The sequence below is a fragment of the Mustelus asterias genome, chromosome 1, assembly GCF_964213995.1.
Source record: "Mustelus asterias chromosome 1, sMusAst1.hap1.1, whole genome shotgun sequence".
Lineage (NCBI taxonomy): Eukaryota > Metazoa > Chordata > Chondrichthyes > Carcharhiniformes > Triakidae > Mustelus > Mustelus asterias.
This window is the reverse complement of record NC_135801.1, coordinates 175,310,717-175,328,507: the sequence shown is the minus strand read 5'-3', so window position 1 is coordinate 175,328,507 and position 17,791 is coordinate 175,310,717. Positions and strand designations below refer to the sequence as shown.

The window sequence follows — 17,791 nt, the reverse complement described above, 5'->3', positions numbered from 1 at the left end:
ATCAAGTCCATCTTGTTAGTTTCTTGTGTACTTGCATAGTGGATACTGGAAAAACGTGTCACTAAAGCCCTTCCGGTGTTTACAGAATTGTTACAGCACAGAAGACATCATGTCTGGCTGACTCTCTGTACGGGCAATTTCCCTATTGCCACTCCCACACCTTCTCCCTGTAGCCTTGCACACACACTTCCCCTTTCACATAATAATCCAATTCCTTATTGAATCCGTCAATAGAATCTGTGTCCATTACATTGTCAAGTAGTACATTCCAGATGCTAACCACTTCCTGGGTGAAAAGATTTTCATCATGTTGTCATTACTTCTTTTGCCTTATATCTGTGTCGTCTTGTTCTTGACCCTTCTGCCAAATGGAACAGTTTTTCCTCATCTACTCTGTCCATAAATTTGAATACTTCTAGAAAAACAGAACCAACTTCCCCAATCTATCGATGTAACTGAAATTCCTGATCCCTGGAACTAATCTGTTCTACGTTCATTCTGAATCCTTCACATTTTCCTAAAGTGTGGCACCCAAAACTGGATGCAGTACTCCAGTTGAGGCTAAACCAGTGTTCTATACAAGTTTAACATAACTTCCTTGAGCCCCAATTAATAAAAATAATTGTCTGTGCAGCAGCATTGAGCAGTACGTGGTAAGTGTCTGGAACATAATCCTGTATCAATGTTGGTTCTGTGAAGTCATCCAAAATGTATATAATGCCCGACATGTCCTCAAGGATGTCGCAAAGCACTTTACCTGGAAATAATTATTTTTCAGTTACTATGGTTATGCAGGCAAAATTGATCAAACAGCAACTGTTGGTCTATTTTTGGTGTTCTGAGGGCACTAGGGGAACGTTTTTCTATTTACTTGGGTCACCTTTCAGATTTGCTACATATGATGCAGAAAGGATTTTTTCTTTTAGTGATTAAATATGTTCTTACCAGAATGCTACTGATCGAAAGTCAGAACAATGGCGAACCTTGGAAACTGCTCTGAACGTCCGCAGCAAGATTGTAAACAGAGCCAATGAAGCAATGATGAAAGCCAAGTAAGTTTGAGTTTTCTATTTTGTTTGTTTTAATAACTCAGGTTCTTTTTGTATTAGAATGATAGTTATATTTTATCATTTTTTCTGAAGAAGAGACATACAGACTCGAAATGTTAACATTGTTTCTCTCTCCGCAGATATTGGCTCATCTGTGTTTTTCCAGCAATTTCTGTTTTTACTTCAGATTTCTGGCATCCGCAGTAAATTGCCTTTATCGCAGTGTGTGTACATGTTCTTTCTATCTGCAAAGAACAAGGAACTGAAATTCATATAACATATATTCTTTATTTGTGTGATAGACAGAACATATTTTTGGCTTGATGGCAGCATCCTGTTAGTAGTGAATACCACTCGTGTTGCTACTGTATTGTAGCAGCGTGAAACCACATAAGCTTTTGAGATGCATTGCCCTTCCAGGGTAATCTGAGGTAGACTGGGCACTTTCCAGAGCTGAAAGTGACATCCTTAGGCCCGTTCATGAGTTTATGCGACATACAGCGCAAAGTGATTTGATCAGGGTAGCATTATCCAACAGGATGTCTTTGATGTGCCTCACTTCAGCATCAAGTTTGCATGGTGGCCAATCTTACAGCATGTGGAACTATAAGAATCTCAGTGTGTATATTGACCAGTAAAGATAGGCTTACGGTAAAACGAGGTAGCGAGCCCACCATCTCCAAATGCGGTAAGATAGATCGTGTTGACTGTTTGCTTTGCTGATTTTTATATAGTAAAAGTTCTATATGTCCAAAGCTGTGGGATTTTGTGCCTTTTATTCTTTTAGCAATGCCTTGGAATTCAAATTTAAATACTTTACAGCAAAAGTTACTGGTCCATAACGTGATCATAATATTGGCAACCAATATTTAGCACTAAGTGTGTAAGGTTTCACAATGGGTAATACTAACTAAATCAAGTGAAGCAGATTGGGGTTAAAGTTTTCTTTAATGTTGTACAAATCTTCTGCTTTATCTTTGTAGATTATTATGGATAAATCTTCCAATATAAATTTGGATGAGCATGAACAAAAATCAGTAAATGCCAGGAAAAGCACTTATAAAGCAGTTTGGATTAGAGAATTATGAAATTTATGATACACAAGGAGGCAATTTAGCCCCTTGTGCTTTTATACTGGTCCTCACAAAGTCCCCTTTCCCACATGCCTTTTCTTTTCTTCTAATATTTATCCATTTTGTTTTTTTAGAAAGATAATATAAACTAAATCTGCAAAATTGCACGTCCTAATAACCCTCGAGTTTCATAAAAGAATCTGAACCGATATTGGTGACTTTTAACACACTCTGAGCATTGCTGATTCACTGACCAATGAAAAGAGAAGTGCAGAAAAGAGCAGTGTTAACAAACTAGTACAATCAGGATACGGAAAAGATAATTTTCTAGGTAATTAAACTTCTGTGGGCAGTCACTGAGTAAAGGCTAGGTGTCTCCTGGTGAAGAAGGTGTTGGTTCAAGTTGCGCTCCTCTCAATGATGGGTTCAAAGCAATGTTTGTAGAATCCAGGGAATCAAAAATGCTACATGTAAAGAGCAAATGGAAGATGTGTACTGAAATGTTACTCTTTGACCATGCATCTGCTTAAGTTGAGTAATCCATAACATGATGTTGCCGGGACTTGAGAAGCTGAGTTACAGAGAGAGATTAAATAGGTTGGGACTTTATTCCCTGGAGCATAGGAGATTGAGGGGAGATTTGATAGAGGTGTATAAGATTTTGATGGGTATAGATAGAGTGAATGCAAGCAGGCTTTTTCCGCTGAGGCTAGGGGAGAAAAAAACCAGAGGGCATGGGTTAAGGGTGAAAGGAGAAAAGTTTAAAGGGAATATTAGGGGGGGCTTCTTCACGCAGAGAGTGGTGGGAGTGTGGAATGAGCTGCCGGATAAAGTGGTAAATGCGGGGTCATTTTTAACATTTAAGAAAAACTTGGACGGGTTCATGGAGGAGAGGGGTGTGGAGGGATATGGTCCAAGTGCAGGTCAGTGGGACGAGGCAAAAAATGGTTCGGCACAGACAAGAAGGGCCAAAAGGCCTGTTTCTGAGCTGTAATTTTCTATGGTTCTATGATGCTAAAATGCATCCAAAGCATTGTGTTGTCAAAGGAAATTTTACAATGGAATGAGCAAGAACACTAACCTTTTTTGGTAAATGGGAACTTAAATACAGCCCTTACTAACTAAATGTTATTGAGTAGCTGATGACTCAGCATGACTAACCAAAACGTGCCATGCCTTCTGTGTTTTGGCATATGTCCTTCATTTTCTTTTGATTAATTTCAGAGAAGAGTTAGACAATCTTCGGAGCACAATTGAAGAAGCCAAACAGAGTCAGATTTCTTCTGTTAGACCACAACTCCTGGCTGCAGAAGAGAATCTCAATCACATGTTGGTGGATCTGGATCACGTGGAAAGGAAGGTAATAAGCAATGTGTACTTTTTAAAGTTGAATAGTGCATACATGGAATTCTTTACCACAGAGGACTGTAGAGGCTGGGTTGTTAAATATTTTCAAGGCTGATTTAGACAGATTTTTAATCAGTAAGGGAATCAAGGGTTATGGGGATACGGTGAAAAAGTGGAGTTGAGGATTATCACATCCGATAAATCATTATCTCATTGAATGGCAGAGGAGACTAAATGGGCCGAGAGGCCTACATGTGTTCCTGCGTCTTACATTCTTAATCTCAATCAACTAATTAGTAGAGTGAACAGTAATACCTGACCTGCTTGCGCGCTGGAGTAACTAGGTCAACTGTTTGATTCTTTTTTTGTCAGGTTCGATGGCACAGTGGTTAGCACTGCTGCCTCACAGCACCAGGGACCCGGTTCTATTCCCAGCTTGGGTGACAGTCTGTACGGAGTCTGCACGTTCCCCCTGTGTCTGCGTGGGTTTCCTCCGGGTGTTCCGGTTTCCTCCCACAGTCCGAAAGACGTGCTGGTTAGGTGCATTGACCATGCTAAATTCTCCCTCTGTGTACCCGAACAGGCACCAGAGTGTGGTGACTAGGGGATTTTCACAATGTTAATGTAAGTCTACTTGTGACTAATAAATAAACTTTAGCTTTTAACTTAACTTTGAATGACTGAAGTATCCTATGAAACAAATCACGAAAATCCAGATTGAGCACTTGAAACTCTATAGCATACTAGGCAACGGACCTAGTGCTGGAAAATGGGATAAGAATAGATAGGTACTTGATGCGGTGCAAACACGGTGGGCCGAAGGATCTTTTCTGTGCTGCAAAGCTCTGTGACTCTATGATTTAACTAGTTGGAGCCCCAGAATTGAATTACACTTGGAATTCTGGTGACGGTCTTATTTATAACCAATATTCTCCGGCAGTGCTGTCTTCCATATTTGAGTAATTCTGGTTTCTTTCTGTTGAAATATCTGCTTTTTATATAGGTGCAGGCAGCTCAGTCAGAAGCCAAAATAGTCGTTCAGTACAGTGAGCTGGTGGCTATGGCTAGGGATGAATTCAGGAAGGAACTGGAGAGCATCACCCCAGATGTAAAGCCTGGTTGGAAAAATCTCAGTAAGTACAGTATTTGTTTCTTGTGTTATAATTTTAATTACATTTCCTTTTAAAGTGACAGGCACCAGGCACTGCCCATGGGCAGTGCTGGGGAGCAAGGGATTCCATGGGGAAGGTGCTGGGGGTTCTGTATTTGGGGATGGGGTGAGCGCTGGAGTTACCCGCCCCACCAGCATGATGTTGTGGGACCCACCTCCTGTTTTCTTTTGACCAAGTGTCAGAAAATGTGACGGGGACAGCCGGCAGCGGCCTGCTTGTCCCACCCAAGTTGACCCCCAAAAAATCTGAAAATTCTGCTCCCATATCTCTGTCTTAAATGAGTGACCCTTATTTCTAAACAGTGGCCCCTGGTTCTAGCTTCCCCAACAAGAGGAAACATCCTTTCCACATCCACACTGTCAAGACCTCTTAGGGTGCTAAGGGTTTCAGTCAAGTTGCCATTGTTCCTTTGAAGATCAGTACAAAATTTTTACAGCCCTATTTGCTTTAATTAAATTATTTGCATCTAAAGAAGTTTACACACAATCAAAGCAGCAACAATGCAAGGTGTTTTTATCTATAGTAAGAAGTGGTAAAAGAGTCTCTTAAAATATCATTAACCTTTGTTTCTGTGGCATGTACAGCCAGGTTTGTGAAGCTTTTAATTTATTTTCTCAGGCTTTCCATGAGCTAATAAAGTGTAAATTTCAGTTTTAATGTTTGGAACTGAACTTATGTTTATTTAGGAAACAATTTGAGAAGGTGGGGGGTGGGAGCATAATTGAGACTTCCTTGAAGAATTGAATACACAATCAGGTTACTTAACTTGGACTGAGCTTGAAGGTGTGAGTATAGAATTAATAAGTCTCGAGCAAGACCAGAAACTAAAATGTCTAACTTGTAACCATGGAGTCACGTGTAGCTCTGAAAGCCCAAGAACTTGGTCCTATTTGTACTCATTGCTCATTCATTGATATCTTCTGCCTGCATTTACAGTGCCTGAAGAAGGTTTGGAAAGGAATGATTTATCGCTGCTTCATTGGTGACCCATCAGTTTAAAATTGTCACAGCATGAGAAATTTGTCACATGGAACATGGACTGCTTTGCCAGAATTAGTAGTTGTTACAGAAATTATTGCATTTTATAATCAAAAATGGATAAATATTTGAAGTGGAGGAAGATAGAGGGATGTGGAGAGGGAGAGAACAGGGTGGTCTCAGGGTAGTTTTGGATTATTCTTGCAAAGAGCTGGCACATCCCTGATGGGTATGATCAACTACTTATCCTGAGACTGAGGCCCTAAATTCTAGATTCCATAGCCATGGGAAACAACCCCTGTGTCTCCCCTGCTAAGCCCCTTCACAATCTTATATGTTCAATGATGTCATCTCTCATTCTTCTAAATCCCAGAACGTAGAAGGACCCAATTTATCAGCCTCTGGCCATAGGACAATCCCCTCATTTCAGGAACCAATCTAGTGAAGCTTTGCTGTATTACCTCCAATGCGTGGCCCCCAGACAACACCAGCTGATTTAGAAGTAGAAAATGTCCTACTGGTGTAGTAGCGGTGCTCTTGTACAGTTTTTAAGTCCACAGAAGCCAGTTGAGGTAAATGGACAGTGAACAACTCCAGTGAGTGGCCTGGTGATATTTTGTATCTTCTTCCCATGAGCTTCCCTTAATGAAACAGGGAAAGATTACCAACAAATTTAAAAAGAAGAAAATAATTCTAGTTAATTTGAAACATGCCTTGGTGATGCTGAAACGCAAGAAGATAAATATTATTGCTCACAGCAAATGTTGGACCATCAAACATATGCTTTGTGCTATCTGTAGGGGTTGAGTAAGATAATGACTAACTTAGAATAACTTGTCATGAGTAGAAAGTATGAAGGGTTAATTGGAATGGGGGCTGTAGTAAATGTAGACAGGCAAGAAAGAGCATCTGAAAGCCAAATATACTTTCTATGCAAAGGCAAACCACTTGTGCATGATAACACAGCTGGTGGAGTAGTTAACTATATGTAAACAATAGACTTACAATTTTAATCTATCATGTGAACTAAGTTTAAAATGGGTGGGGGAGGGAGTGTTGCCATTAATAGGGATGTATATTAGAGAAAGTGCTGACAAAGTACAATTAGGAGATATTTTCTTCATCAACACCAGGTTGAAAAGAGAGTTGAACAGTAGAGAACAGAACCTTGTGAATTACAGATAAGTGCTGATCCCCAAGCATCAGCCTAACCACTCGTGTGGAATGTTTGGAGAACAACAAACAGATGGAACCACAGTGTACATATGGAAGACTGTCTGCATGGCTGCTGCCATACTTGTCTATTAACCTTGAGTATCTGATAACACACTCTGGCTTAATAAGCCTGTTTATTTTTTTTGAAAAATCACCCTCCCTTAGTTTTTTTGATAGTTTTTAATCAGAAACTTAACTGGACCAGCCATACATGTACATTGGCTACATTGCTGATGACACCAAGATTGGTGGAGTAGTGGATGGGGTGGAGGGCTGTTGTAGGCTGCAAAGAGACATAGATAGGATGCAGAGCTGGGCTGAAAAATGGCAAATGGAGTTTAACCCTGACAAATGCGAGGTGATTCATTTTGGTAGGACAAATTTAAATGTGGATTACAGGGTCAAAGGTAGGGTTCTGAAGACTGGAGGAACAGAGAGATCTTGGGGTTCATATCCATAGATCTCTGAAGGTTGCCACTCAGGTGGATAGAGCTGTGAAGAAGGCCTATAGTGTGTTGGCGTTCATTAACAGTGGGTTTGAGTTTAAGAGCCGTAGGGTTATGCTGCAACTGTACAGGACCTTGGTGAGACCACATTTGGAATATTGTGTGCAGTTCTGGTCACCTCACTACAAGAAGGATGTGGAGACACTGGAAAGAGTGCAAAGGAGGTTTACCAGGATGCTGCCTGGTTTGGAGGGTGGGTCTTATGAGGAAAGGTTGAGGGAACTTGGGCTTTTCTCTTTGGAGCGGAGGAGGTTGAGAGGAGACTTGATAGAGGTTTATAAGATGATGAGGGGGATAGATAGAGTGAACGTTCAAAGACTATTTCCTCGGGTGAATGGAGCGGTAACTAGGGGGCATAACTATAGGGTTCATAGTGGGAGATATAGGAAGGATGTCCGAGGTAGGTTTTTTACTCAGAGAGTGGTTGGGGTGTGGAATGGACTGCCTGCAGGGATAGTGGAGTCAGAAACTTTAGGAACATCTAAGAAGCTATTGGATAGGCACATGGAGTACTTCAGGATGATAGGGAGGAAATAGCTTGATCTGGGTTTCAGACAAAGCTCGGCACAACATTGTGGGCCGAAGGGCCTGTTCTGTGCTGTACTGTTCTATGTTCTAATAGCAGGTCAGAGGCTGGGAATTCTGAGGCGGTAACTCACCATTTGACTCCCCAAAGCATGTTCACCACTCACAAGACATAAGTGAGGGATGTGATTGAATACCCGTCACTGGCAACTCCAACAATACTTTGTGAAGCTCAGTACCATTCAGGTTAAAGGAGACTGCTTAATCAGCACCCCATCAACTATGTTAAACATTCACTTCCTCCAGCTTCGGGGGTGATGGCAGCACTGTGCACCTTTTTTAAAAATGCAATAGAGCAATTCACCAAGGTACTTTCCAAACCCAGGACCTCCACCACCTAGAGTACAAGGGCATGGGAACACCACCACCTGCAAGTTCCCCTTCAAGCCAAACACCATCTTGACTTGGAACTATATTGCCATTCTTTCACTGTCATTGGGTCAAAATCCCGGAATACACTACCTAACAGTATTATTGCTCTAGCTACATCAGATGGGTTGCAGTGGTTCAAGAAGCTACCTCACCACTGCCTTCTCAAGGGCAATTAGGGATGATCAGCAAAGGCTAGGATGGTGAAAATCAGCCATAGTTCCAAGTTTTGACTGATAGCCAGAAGTTCCTATCAGAACGTGTACTTGTGGGCTGAAGATCAGAAATCTTATGACAGTTGCTGTCTAGATTCACACATAAAGAAGTCATGAAAATGTATTTATGACTTTTGAGGCCAGTGACGCCATGCATTGGTATGAATCCCCCCTGAGATAGGGATGAGAAAAAGTTGATGGCAGTAACAAAAATAAATGGATGCATGGATGTGAATATAAATTTCTGTTAATAACTGTTATCAGTTACTAAATATGTGAGAGAACATGGTTTATCGATAACTCTTTGGGCTGGGTGGTTAGTGGCCAAAATTCAAAATTGGTAAGGTCCGTTGAATTAAATTCAGACACTGTCATTCACGAGTCATGCATGAAAAGACAAAATTTGCTGGACTGGAACTGCATATGTGCACAGACAGCATCCATCTTGGGATGGAATTGGCACTGCAACTCTAGTGTCTGCCTGAAGCAGATTTCTATGTTGCCAATGTAACCTGAATGCAGAGTCTAGACTCCCTACTTGACATTGGAAATGGAGTGAGACTTTTTGGAAAAGTTTCATCCTATTTTGGATTTAATTTGGACCCTAACATCTAGTGTAGAGTTAGCTGTTTAATGCAATGCAAATCCAAAATGGCTTACACCAATGCTAACTTTGCAGCATTAATTCATCATTTAGGATTCTATATGAATTTTAATTACAAAGGAATTTTTTAGAACTTCTAAAGTAGAAACCTCTTCTAAATAAATTATGCTGTTTATATTGAATGCGGTCGGTATCAATGTTTTTCTGTTTAATGAAAGCATAGCAGTGGGCAACATGATTCCTATTAAACTTGACTGTTGAGATATTTCACAATATAGAAACTTAGTAACAGGAGTAGGGTACTTGTGGCAGCTCCACCATTGTTAGATCATGGATGGTCTGTTTACTCTATTTACTTTGCTTCAGATTCCTTGATGTCCCTATCTAACAAAGATATATCAATCTGAATCTCTATAAATTAGGTTGATCCAGCATCCATGACCTTCATGGAGTTCAAAATTTAAACCAACCTTTGTGTGAAATACTGTGTTCCGGTTTTACTCCTAAATGATCTTGCTCTGATTTTAATTATCAGGCCCTGTTGTTCTGGATTCACTCTTCAGAGGAAATAGTTTCTCTGCACCCTTCCTATCACCAGTGTGTGTGTTTCTTCTGGGTGTTCTGGTTTCCTCCCACACTTCAAGATATTCAGATTAGGTGGATTGGCCTTGCTAAATTGCCTTAGTGTCGCAGGTTGTGTAGATTAGATGGATTAGCCATGGGAAATGTGTGGGGTTACAGGGATAGGAAGGGGTAGGGGGCCTGGGTAAGATACTCTATCAGAGAGTTGGTGCAGACTCGATAGGCTGAATGGCCTCTTCTGCACTGTAGGGATTCTATGATTCAATCGCTATCACATTAATGACTTTTAAATCATCCCCTCAATCTTCTAAACCGATGGAAATGTAAACCAAGTTTATGCATCCAGTTATTTTCATTTAGAAACACAGGAATTGCTTGATGTAAGATGAACAAGATCTATCTAGTTCACCTTCCACCATCCTGGTTGTAGGACAACAATAATGGAGAGATTGACTAATTTAACCCTTTTAAGTCCTGGTATCTTACTATACCTCCTCTTAAGACCAGTAAATCTTTCCTGAAGTTCAGTGTTTCAATTCACAGTTAATCTGACCTAAGCTCTGCATTGCTGAAGCACTAATTTTCTTACTTTTGTATTCCATGTACATTTATGACAGAAAGTGGAGACTAAGGAAGGGAGATCTCCAGTCAACTTGAATCCTGTTACATAGCAGTCTTACAGTGGAGTAATTATTTGATGGCACATACTTTGCCACAGACCTGTAGAAATGAGGACCTATTTAGTTGAATGTGACTTGTGTATGTGGCATTCCACTTGGATGTGTAGCACATCAAAGACAACAAGCAAACTGTCCATGTTGGTCCTATTTCCACTTTAAGACAAACATCTATTCGATAAGCTGAAATGGTGACTCTGGAGATGTTACTTGGAGGTTTAGTGTATGAATATAAGTTCATCTATCCATTATTTGGTGTTGCCTTTATTGATTTGTAGAGCTTACCTTGAACTGGTGCTGAGTTCAAGATGGCGGTAATGCACTCCCAGGTTATGGTAAGTTGTGTGGTGAACCCCGTTGTTCAGGATTTCTTTTGACCTGTTCCGAGCAAAGGCTGGAACATCTGGTAGTTAGTTGCCTAATGATAAACAAATTACATTCCTCTATGGAATGGTATCGGAGAGCAGTGGCTCTTGGCTTCAGGGTGACATGACATGTTGATCAGAGATCAGACTGGGGTAGACCCCTGAGCAAAATTGGTAATCAAATTCTTGTATCAGACTGATTGACGTTACTTCAGGATCGTTGAGCAGCTAACATAGCTCATGCTGAATTCCGAAATTAGTCATCTGTCATTGGTGTTGGGATTCCTCTCACTCCAGTCCAAATAACTCTTCAACCCTTGCGTTAACTGGTAGGATCTCAGTGGCCGGAGAAGAATCTTTCATGTACCCCGTCCTAATAAACTATGTGACTTTAGTTGGTTAAACTTGCGCAGTATTTCTGTTTACACTGTATAGAACAGTGAGATCTCTGGGCCTTGGCCAACCTGTGCCTAGGCTTAGACAAATGAAATGTGTAGGCCTCGGGCCCAGTAATGTAGTGGTCATGCCACCAGTGGCCCAGTAATTTGGACTAATAATCTGGAGGACGTGGTTTCAGATACAAATGGATAATTTTAGGAATTGAATTCAATTTAAAAGAAGAAAAGAAATAAAAATGGATACCGGTAAAAGTCACCAGAAAATTCAACTAGTCATTTACTATCCTTTTGGGAAAGAAATTTGCCACCACCTTCTCGAGGGTATCTAGAGTTGGAGAATAAATGCTGACCTTGCCAACGATGCCTACATCCCTTGAACAAATAGAAAATAAAAATGTTCGCACTCTGAGAATTCTCTTTTAAATTTAGTGTGTATTGCAGTTGAAGTTTTGCAACTTTGTTGGAGATTTCTTGTTGGCTTTTCTGATGTAAACAATGGTAATTTGTTATGGATGGATATTAATTTACGCAGTTTTTAGTGTCATGCCCTGTTTAGTTTGAGTTAACATTCCTCTTTATCTCATTTTTAAATATACCTTAACTTTCTTAACTAATTTGGAAGCTTTGTATGTTCTTAAAAAAATGAAGTGCTTTTTACTGATCTGAATGTTTGGTGTGTGCTGTCATTTACGTCGTAACAGTTTATAGTGGTGCTGTTGTCAACTCGTATTAATTCTTCCCACCCTTTTCATTGCAGAGGTATCTGATCTCGGTGAGTCTGGCTAGTTTGTTGCATACTCTTTATGAACCCACATTGCATTTTAGCTATTTTTATCAGGATGTGAAATCCCTACATACCTAAGGACTCTCAGCAAAGTGAGGGACTTTTGAATCCTTGTCACTGTAAATCGGGAAGTATTGTGATCCTCCTCCTCTTCCAATCCAACTAGATTCAAGGAAGCTGCTTGGGTTTCCAAGGAAAAATAGAGAATTTACGGAAACTGTAAAAAGTTTTTTAAAAAATGTATAGACAGTGTTGAAATGTTTGTGTGCATTAAATTGAAAGAGGTGGGAAAGTATTTTGAATGTATTTACATTTTTATTATTCAAAGTTGCTCTATTTCTATAATTTGTAAAGAAAGTGCTGTTTATTGTGAAACAGTGGTAGAATGGAACTTGCAGCCCAGGAAAATGGTCCGTGTAAGGGTCCCTGGTTATTACAAGAATTAACAGCTTTTGATGCTGTCACTGACAACAAAATTGGGAACCAAAGCATTATTGTTGAAAATTTTGCTGAGAGCCAAATAAAGAAGCTACTTTAACCGTTGTCTTGATAGCTGGGTTGGAGTTCTTGCATCCAGAGTTACAGTGACATGCATTGCTTCAGGATATTTTATACTTCTAATCCACAATACACAGTGAAGTTACTTTCCTTAGCATACCATTATATTGGTAAGATGCATCCAAAATGATGTATAGTGTTAGAAGGACCTGTTAACTAGACAGACAAGCTACCAGAATATCTGAAGGAAATCTGAAATAAAAACATCAAAGAGCTGGAAATATTCGGCAGGGCAGGCAGCATCTTTGGAGAGATACAGAGTTAATGTTTCAGGTCGATGATGGCTTCATCAGAACTCTGACCTGAAACATTGGGCTGGATTTTCATCATTGCGACGAATAGGATCAAAGGTTATGGGTAGAAAGCAGGATTAGGCTACGCAGTTGGACAATCGGCCATGATCGTAATGAATGGTGGAGCAGATTCGAAGGGCCAAATGGTCTCCTCCTGCTCTTATCTTCTATGTCGATGTTTACTATCTTAGAAGTGATTCATTGGGAGTTGTTAAGTTTCCTGGCTGAGTGCAAGGCCTCAGGTGAAAGTGCCTCAAGCGACATAGAGGGTATGGGGGCCATTGGGGGTGGTGAAGGTGGATGATTTGGCATGGTGGGAGAATGAGTAAGATCTGTTCCCACATGCATACTATGCTTCCTCTGAGGGGTCATGAACCATGAGTCCTTGAGAAGCTGACTAGACTCCATGTAAAGTGTGGGGATCTAGGAAATGCCTATACAGTCGAGCTGGGCAGGTTGGGAATCCACGCTAGCAAAGGTTGGGGTGCCAGGAATGGGAGTGGGAATCCTGACATTTAAAAAAATGGTCCACAGAGTCTCTCCAACTCTGAAAATCTAGCACGTGATGCTGTTGCTCTCCACAGATGCTGCCTGGCCTCCTGAGTATTTCCAGCATTTTCTGTTTTTATACTGAACCTGCAGACTTTGGATCATGATCTTTACATTTATTGTCCTATGCAAAGGAAAGTAACACACTTTTACTGATTATAAAGTAATACATTTTCCAAAATGAAAGCTATCTTAATATGAATTCTATTTTGGATCTAATTCCTGTTTCTAATGTCTTAAGTGTGTCCTGTTGTCTTTTGTGCACATGTCACTTTTGTCTAACATTCAGGTTAATAACAATTTGAATTTATGCCATTTTGCTTTGTAACCAATGTGACCTTTCACTGTCAGAAGAAATGATTTTTAGATGCCTTTTCCTTTGAATGGTGAATAATACATACCTGATTTCTATCTTGTTGCAATTATCATAGATTATTGCTAACCTAGTAAAAATTTATTATATGCTACTCCTATTTACCAACTTCAATGGGGGCAAAAATGGATCTGGGCCGATAAAATAGAATTAAAAGTTGGCAGGAAAGACGATGGCTGAACAATGGGCTACCTTTAAAAGAAGAAATAATTTGGGTACAGTCAAGGTATGTACTTTCAAAGGGAAAAGGTGGGACTAACAAGTCCAGAGCTCCTGGATGACAAAAGAGATAGAGATGAAGAGAAAGTGTGTTAATAAACAAATACAAGAAGTAGGAGTAGACCATATGGCCCCTTGAGTCTACTCCTCAATTCAATACAATTTTGATTGATCTTGGGCTTCAACTCCGTTTCCCTTAATTCCCTGAGAAACCAAAAATCTGTCTCTGTCAGGTTTAAATGTATTCAACAATGGGGCATCCACAACCCTATGGAGTAAAGAATTCCGAACACACTCAACCCTTTTGAAGTAATTTCTCCCCATCTCGGTCCTAAATAATTAATCCTTTGTGCTTCCGTGTTTAGATTCCTGACCAGTGGAAACGATCTCACAGTGTCTACCCTTCAGAATTTTGATATTTCAATGGAATTGCCTTTCTATCTTCTAAATTTTAGACTAAATAGGCCTAATTTACTCAACCTCTCATCATAGGATAACACCTTCATCCCAGAGACCAATTTAGTGAACCTTCACTGTACTGTCTCTAATGCAAGTTTATCCTTTCCTAAATGTGGATACCAAAACTGCACACGGTATTCCAGATGTGGCCTCACCAAAATTCAGTACAATCGTAGCAAGATTTCTTTATTCTTGTACACATGGCCTTCATCCTTGCAATAAAGGCCAACGTGTTATTTGTATTCCTAATTGATTGTTGTACCTACATGCTAACATTCTATGATTCTTGTATAAACACACCCAAGACTCTTTGAACTTCAACAATTACAAGTTTCAAACCTTTTTAAAACAAAAAATTCTGCTTTTCTATTTTTGCAAACAAAGTGAATAACTTCGCACTTCCGTACTCCATCTGTCATCTTGTTGTCCACTCGCTTAACCTGTCGGCTTCTCGGTGTTCTCCCCACAGATTGTGTTTCCATCTAACTTTGTTCATCAGCAAACTTAGATATATTGCTTTGTCTTTTCTTCAAGGTCGTTAATATAGATTTTAAATAGCAATGGCCCCAACATTTATCCTTGTGGCATTCCACTGGTTACTGTCTACCAACTTGAAAAAGCCCCATTCATACCCACTCTCTGTTTTCTATCTGTTAACTAATCCTTTAAATATACTAAAATATTATCCCCAACTCCATGAATCCTTATTTTGCCTAATAACCTTTTCATAGAAATCATAGAAACCCTACAGCACAGAAAGAGGCCATTCGGCCCATCAAGTCTGCACCGACCACAATCCCACCCAGGTCCTACTCCCATATCCCTACATATTTATCCAATAATCCCTCTAACCTACGCATCCCTGGACACTAAGGGAAATTTTAGCATGGCCAATCAACCTAACCCGCACATCTTTGGACTGTGGGAGGAAACCGGAGTTGTGTGGCAACTTATCAAATGTTTTTTGGAGAGCTGAGTATATGACATCCTCTGGTTCCCCTTTATCTATCCCACTGGTTACATCCTCAAAAAAGCTTTAAATTTGTCAAGCAGAATATAGAAGGTTCAGAAGTGAAGTGAGAAAGCAAATAAGAGAAGCAAAGAGAGAGTATGAAAAGAGACCGGCAAGTAACATGAAAGAGAATCCCAAAGTCTTCAATAGGCATTTTGTTTTATTCATTTGTGGGACATGGGCGTCGTTGGCTGGCCAGCATTTATTTTCCGTCTCTAGTTGTCCTTGAGAAATATATATAATAATATAAATACTAAAAGGGTGATGAAGGCAGGAGTGGGGCAGATTAGGGATCAAAAGGGGATTATACAGAAGGCAGCTGAAGTACTAAATGGACACTTTCCACGCGTCTTTAACAAGGAAGAAGATGCTACCCAAGCCACGGTGAAAGAGGCGGTGGTTCATACACTAGAAAGCTTTAAAATGGATAAGGAGGAGGTATTAGATTGGCTGTTTGTAGTTTAGTTGATAAAACACCAACATCAGATGAGATGCATCCAAGGACACTGAAAATAGTGAGAGTTGAAACTGCAGAGGCATTGGTATAATTTTTCAGTCTTCCTTAGATTTTTGGCAGTGGTGTCAGAGTGGAGAATGGCAAATGTTACGCCCTCGTTCAAAAAAGTTAAAGATAAGCCCAGCAACTACCAGGGTGGCACGGTGGTTAGCACTGCTGCCTCACAGCGCCAGCGACCTGGACTTAATTTTGACCTTGGGTCACTGTCTGTGCGGAGTCTGCACATTCTCCCTGTGTCTGTGTGGGTTTCCTCCCACAGTCCGAAAGATGTGCTGGTTAGGTGCATTGGCCATGCTAAATTCTCCCTCAGTGTACCCGAACAGGCGCCGGAGTGCGGCAACTAGGGAATTTTCATTGCAGTATTAATGTAAGCCTACTTGTGACACTAATAAATAAACAAACTAAACTACAAGCCAGTCAGTTTAAGTTTGGCAGGGAAACTTGTAGAAACAATAATCTGGGATAAAATTAATAGTCACGTGAACAAATGTGGGTTAATTAAGAACATGAGAACTAGGAGCAGGAGTAGCCAGATCAGTCCCTCGAGCCTGCTATTCCATTTTATACTATCATGGCTGATCTCATCTCTGCCTCATCTCCACCTTCCTGCCCACTCCCCAAAACCCTTCACCCCCTGCTAATTAAAAATCTACCTATCTCCTCAAATTTGTTCAGTGTTTCATCATTCATTGCAATTTCATAGAATAGAATCCTACTGTACAGAAAGAGGCCATTTGGCCCATCGAGTCTGCACCGAGAACATTCCCACCCAAGCTCTATCCCTGTAACCCCACGTATTTACCCTGCTAGTCCCCCTGTCACTAAGGGGCAATATAGCATCGCCAATCAACCCAACCCGCACATCTTTGGATTGTGGGGGTTGAGAATTTCACAGATGATGATCCTTTGAGTGAAATAATTGCTCCTCATTTCTGTTTTAAATCTGCCAACCCTTGGGCTAAAACTATGGCCTCTTGTTCTAGAATGTCCAAAAAGGGGAAATATCCACTCTGCTGAAGAAAAGCCAGCATGGATTTCTTATGGGGAATTTGTGCTTCAATAACTTGCTGGAGTTTTTTGAAGAAATGACAGAGAGGATTGATGTGGGCATTATTGTTAACGTTGTGTGCATGGACTTTCAAAATGCATTTGATACAGTGCTGCACAACACACGTGTGAACAAAGTTATGGCTCATGGAATAATGGGGAGTAGAAACATGGATATGAAATGGGCTGAGTGTCAGGGATCAGAGGGCAGTGGTTAATGGATTTTTTTGGGGGGGCTGGAGAAGGTTTGTAGTGGAGTTCCTCGGGGGTCAGTGTTGGAATCCTTGCTATTCCTGGTGTACATTAATGACAAACTTTGGTGTGCAGAGCACAATTTCACAATTTCTGAAATTTGGAAGCATTGTGAACTGAGGAGGCTGGTGTAGAACTTCAAACTAAAATTGACAGGTTGGTGGAATGGAAAGATAAACTCTCATTTCGTATGTTTGTATGAAGTTCAGTGCAGAAAAGTGTGAAGTGATTCATTTTAGTAGGGAGGACATGAAAAGACAATATAAAATAAAAGGTGCAACTCTAAAGGGATGCAGATACAGAGGGACCTTGATGTATGTGTGCATTTGTCATTGAAGGTGGTAGGACAGGTTTAGAGAGCAGTTAATAAAGCATACGGTTTCCTAGGCTTTATTAAAAGGAGCAAGAGCAAGGAGGTTATTTTGAATTTTTATAAGACACCTGGTTCAGTCTCAGCTAAAGTATTGCATCCAGTTCTAGATCGCTGCACTTTAGGAAAGATCTGAAGGCATTAGAGAGAGTGCAGGGATGAGGAACTCCAGTTATGTAGATAAAAGTTAGGACTGTTCTCCTCAGAGGTCTGAAAGATTAGA

The 17,791-nt window shown here is 40.4% G+C and overlaps 1 protein-coding gene across 5 annotated transcripts in view; it reads left to right on the top strand.

The window, feature by feature from the left end:
- Window positions 1–17,791, top strand: part of immt (inner membrane protein, mitochondrial (mitofilin)) — a 57,818-nt gene that overhangs the window by 30,650 nt on the left and 9,377 nt on the right. For 2 of the 5 annotated variants that reach the window (XM_078223545.1, XM_078223519.1), the window contains 4 exons: window positions 949–1,052; window positions 3,347–3,482; window positions 4,473–4,602; window positions 11,893–11,907. In XM_078223545.1, coding sequence (XP_078079671.1) covers window positions 949–1,052; window positions 3,347–3,482; window positions 4,473–4,602; window positions 11,893–11,907 — 385 coding nt within the window. Of the gene's footprint in view, window positions 1–948; window positions 1,053–3,346; window positions 3,483–4,472; window positions 4,618–11,892; window positions 11,908–17,791 lie in introns of all 5 variants that reach the window. The other 3 variants (XM_078223555.1, XM_078223535.1, XM_078223529.1) reach the window with 2 other exon arrangements.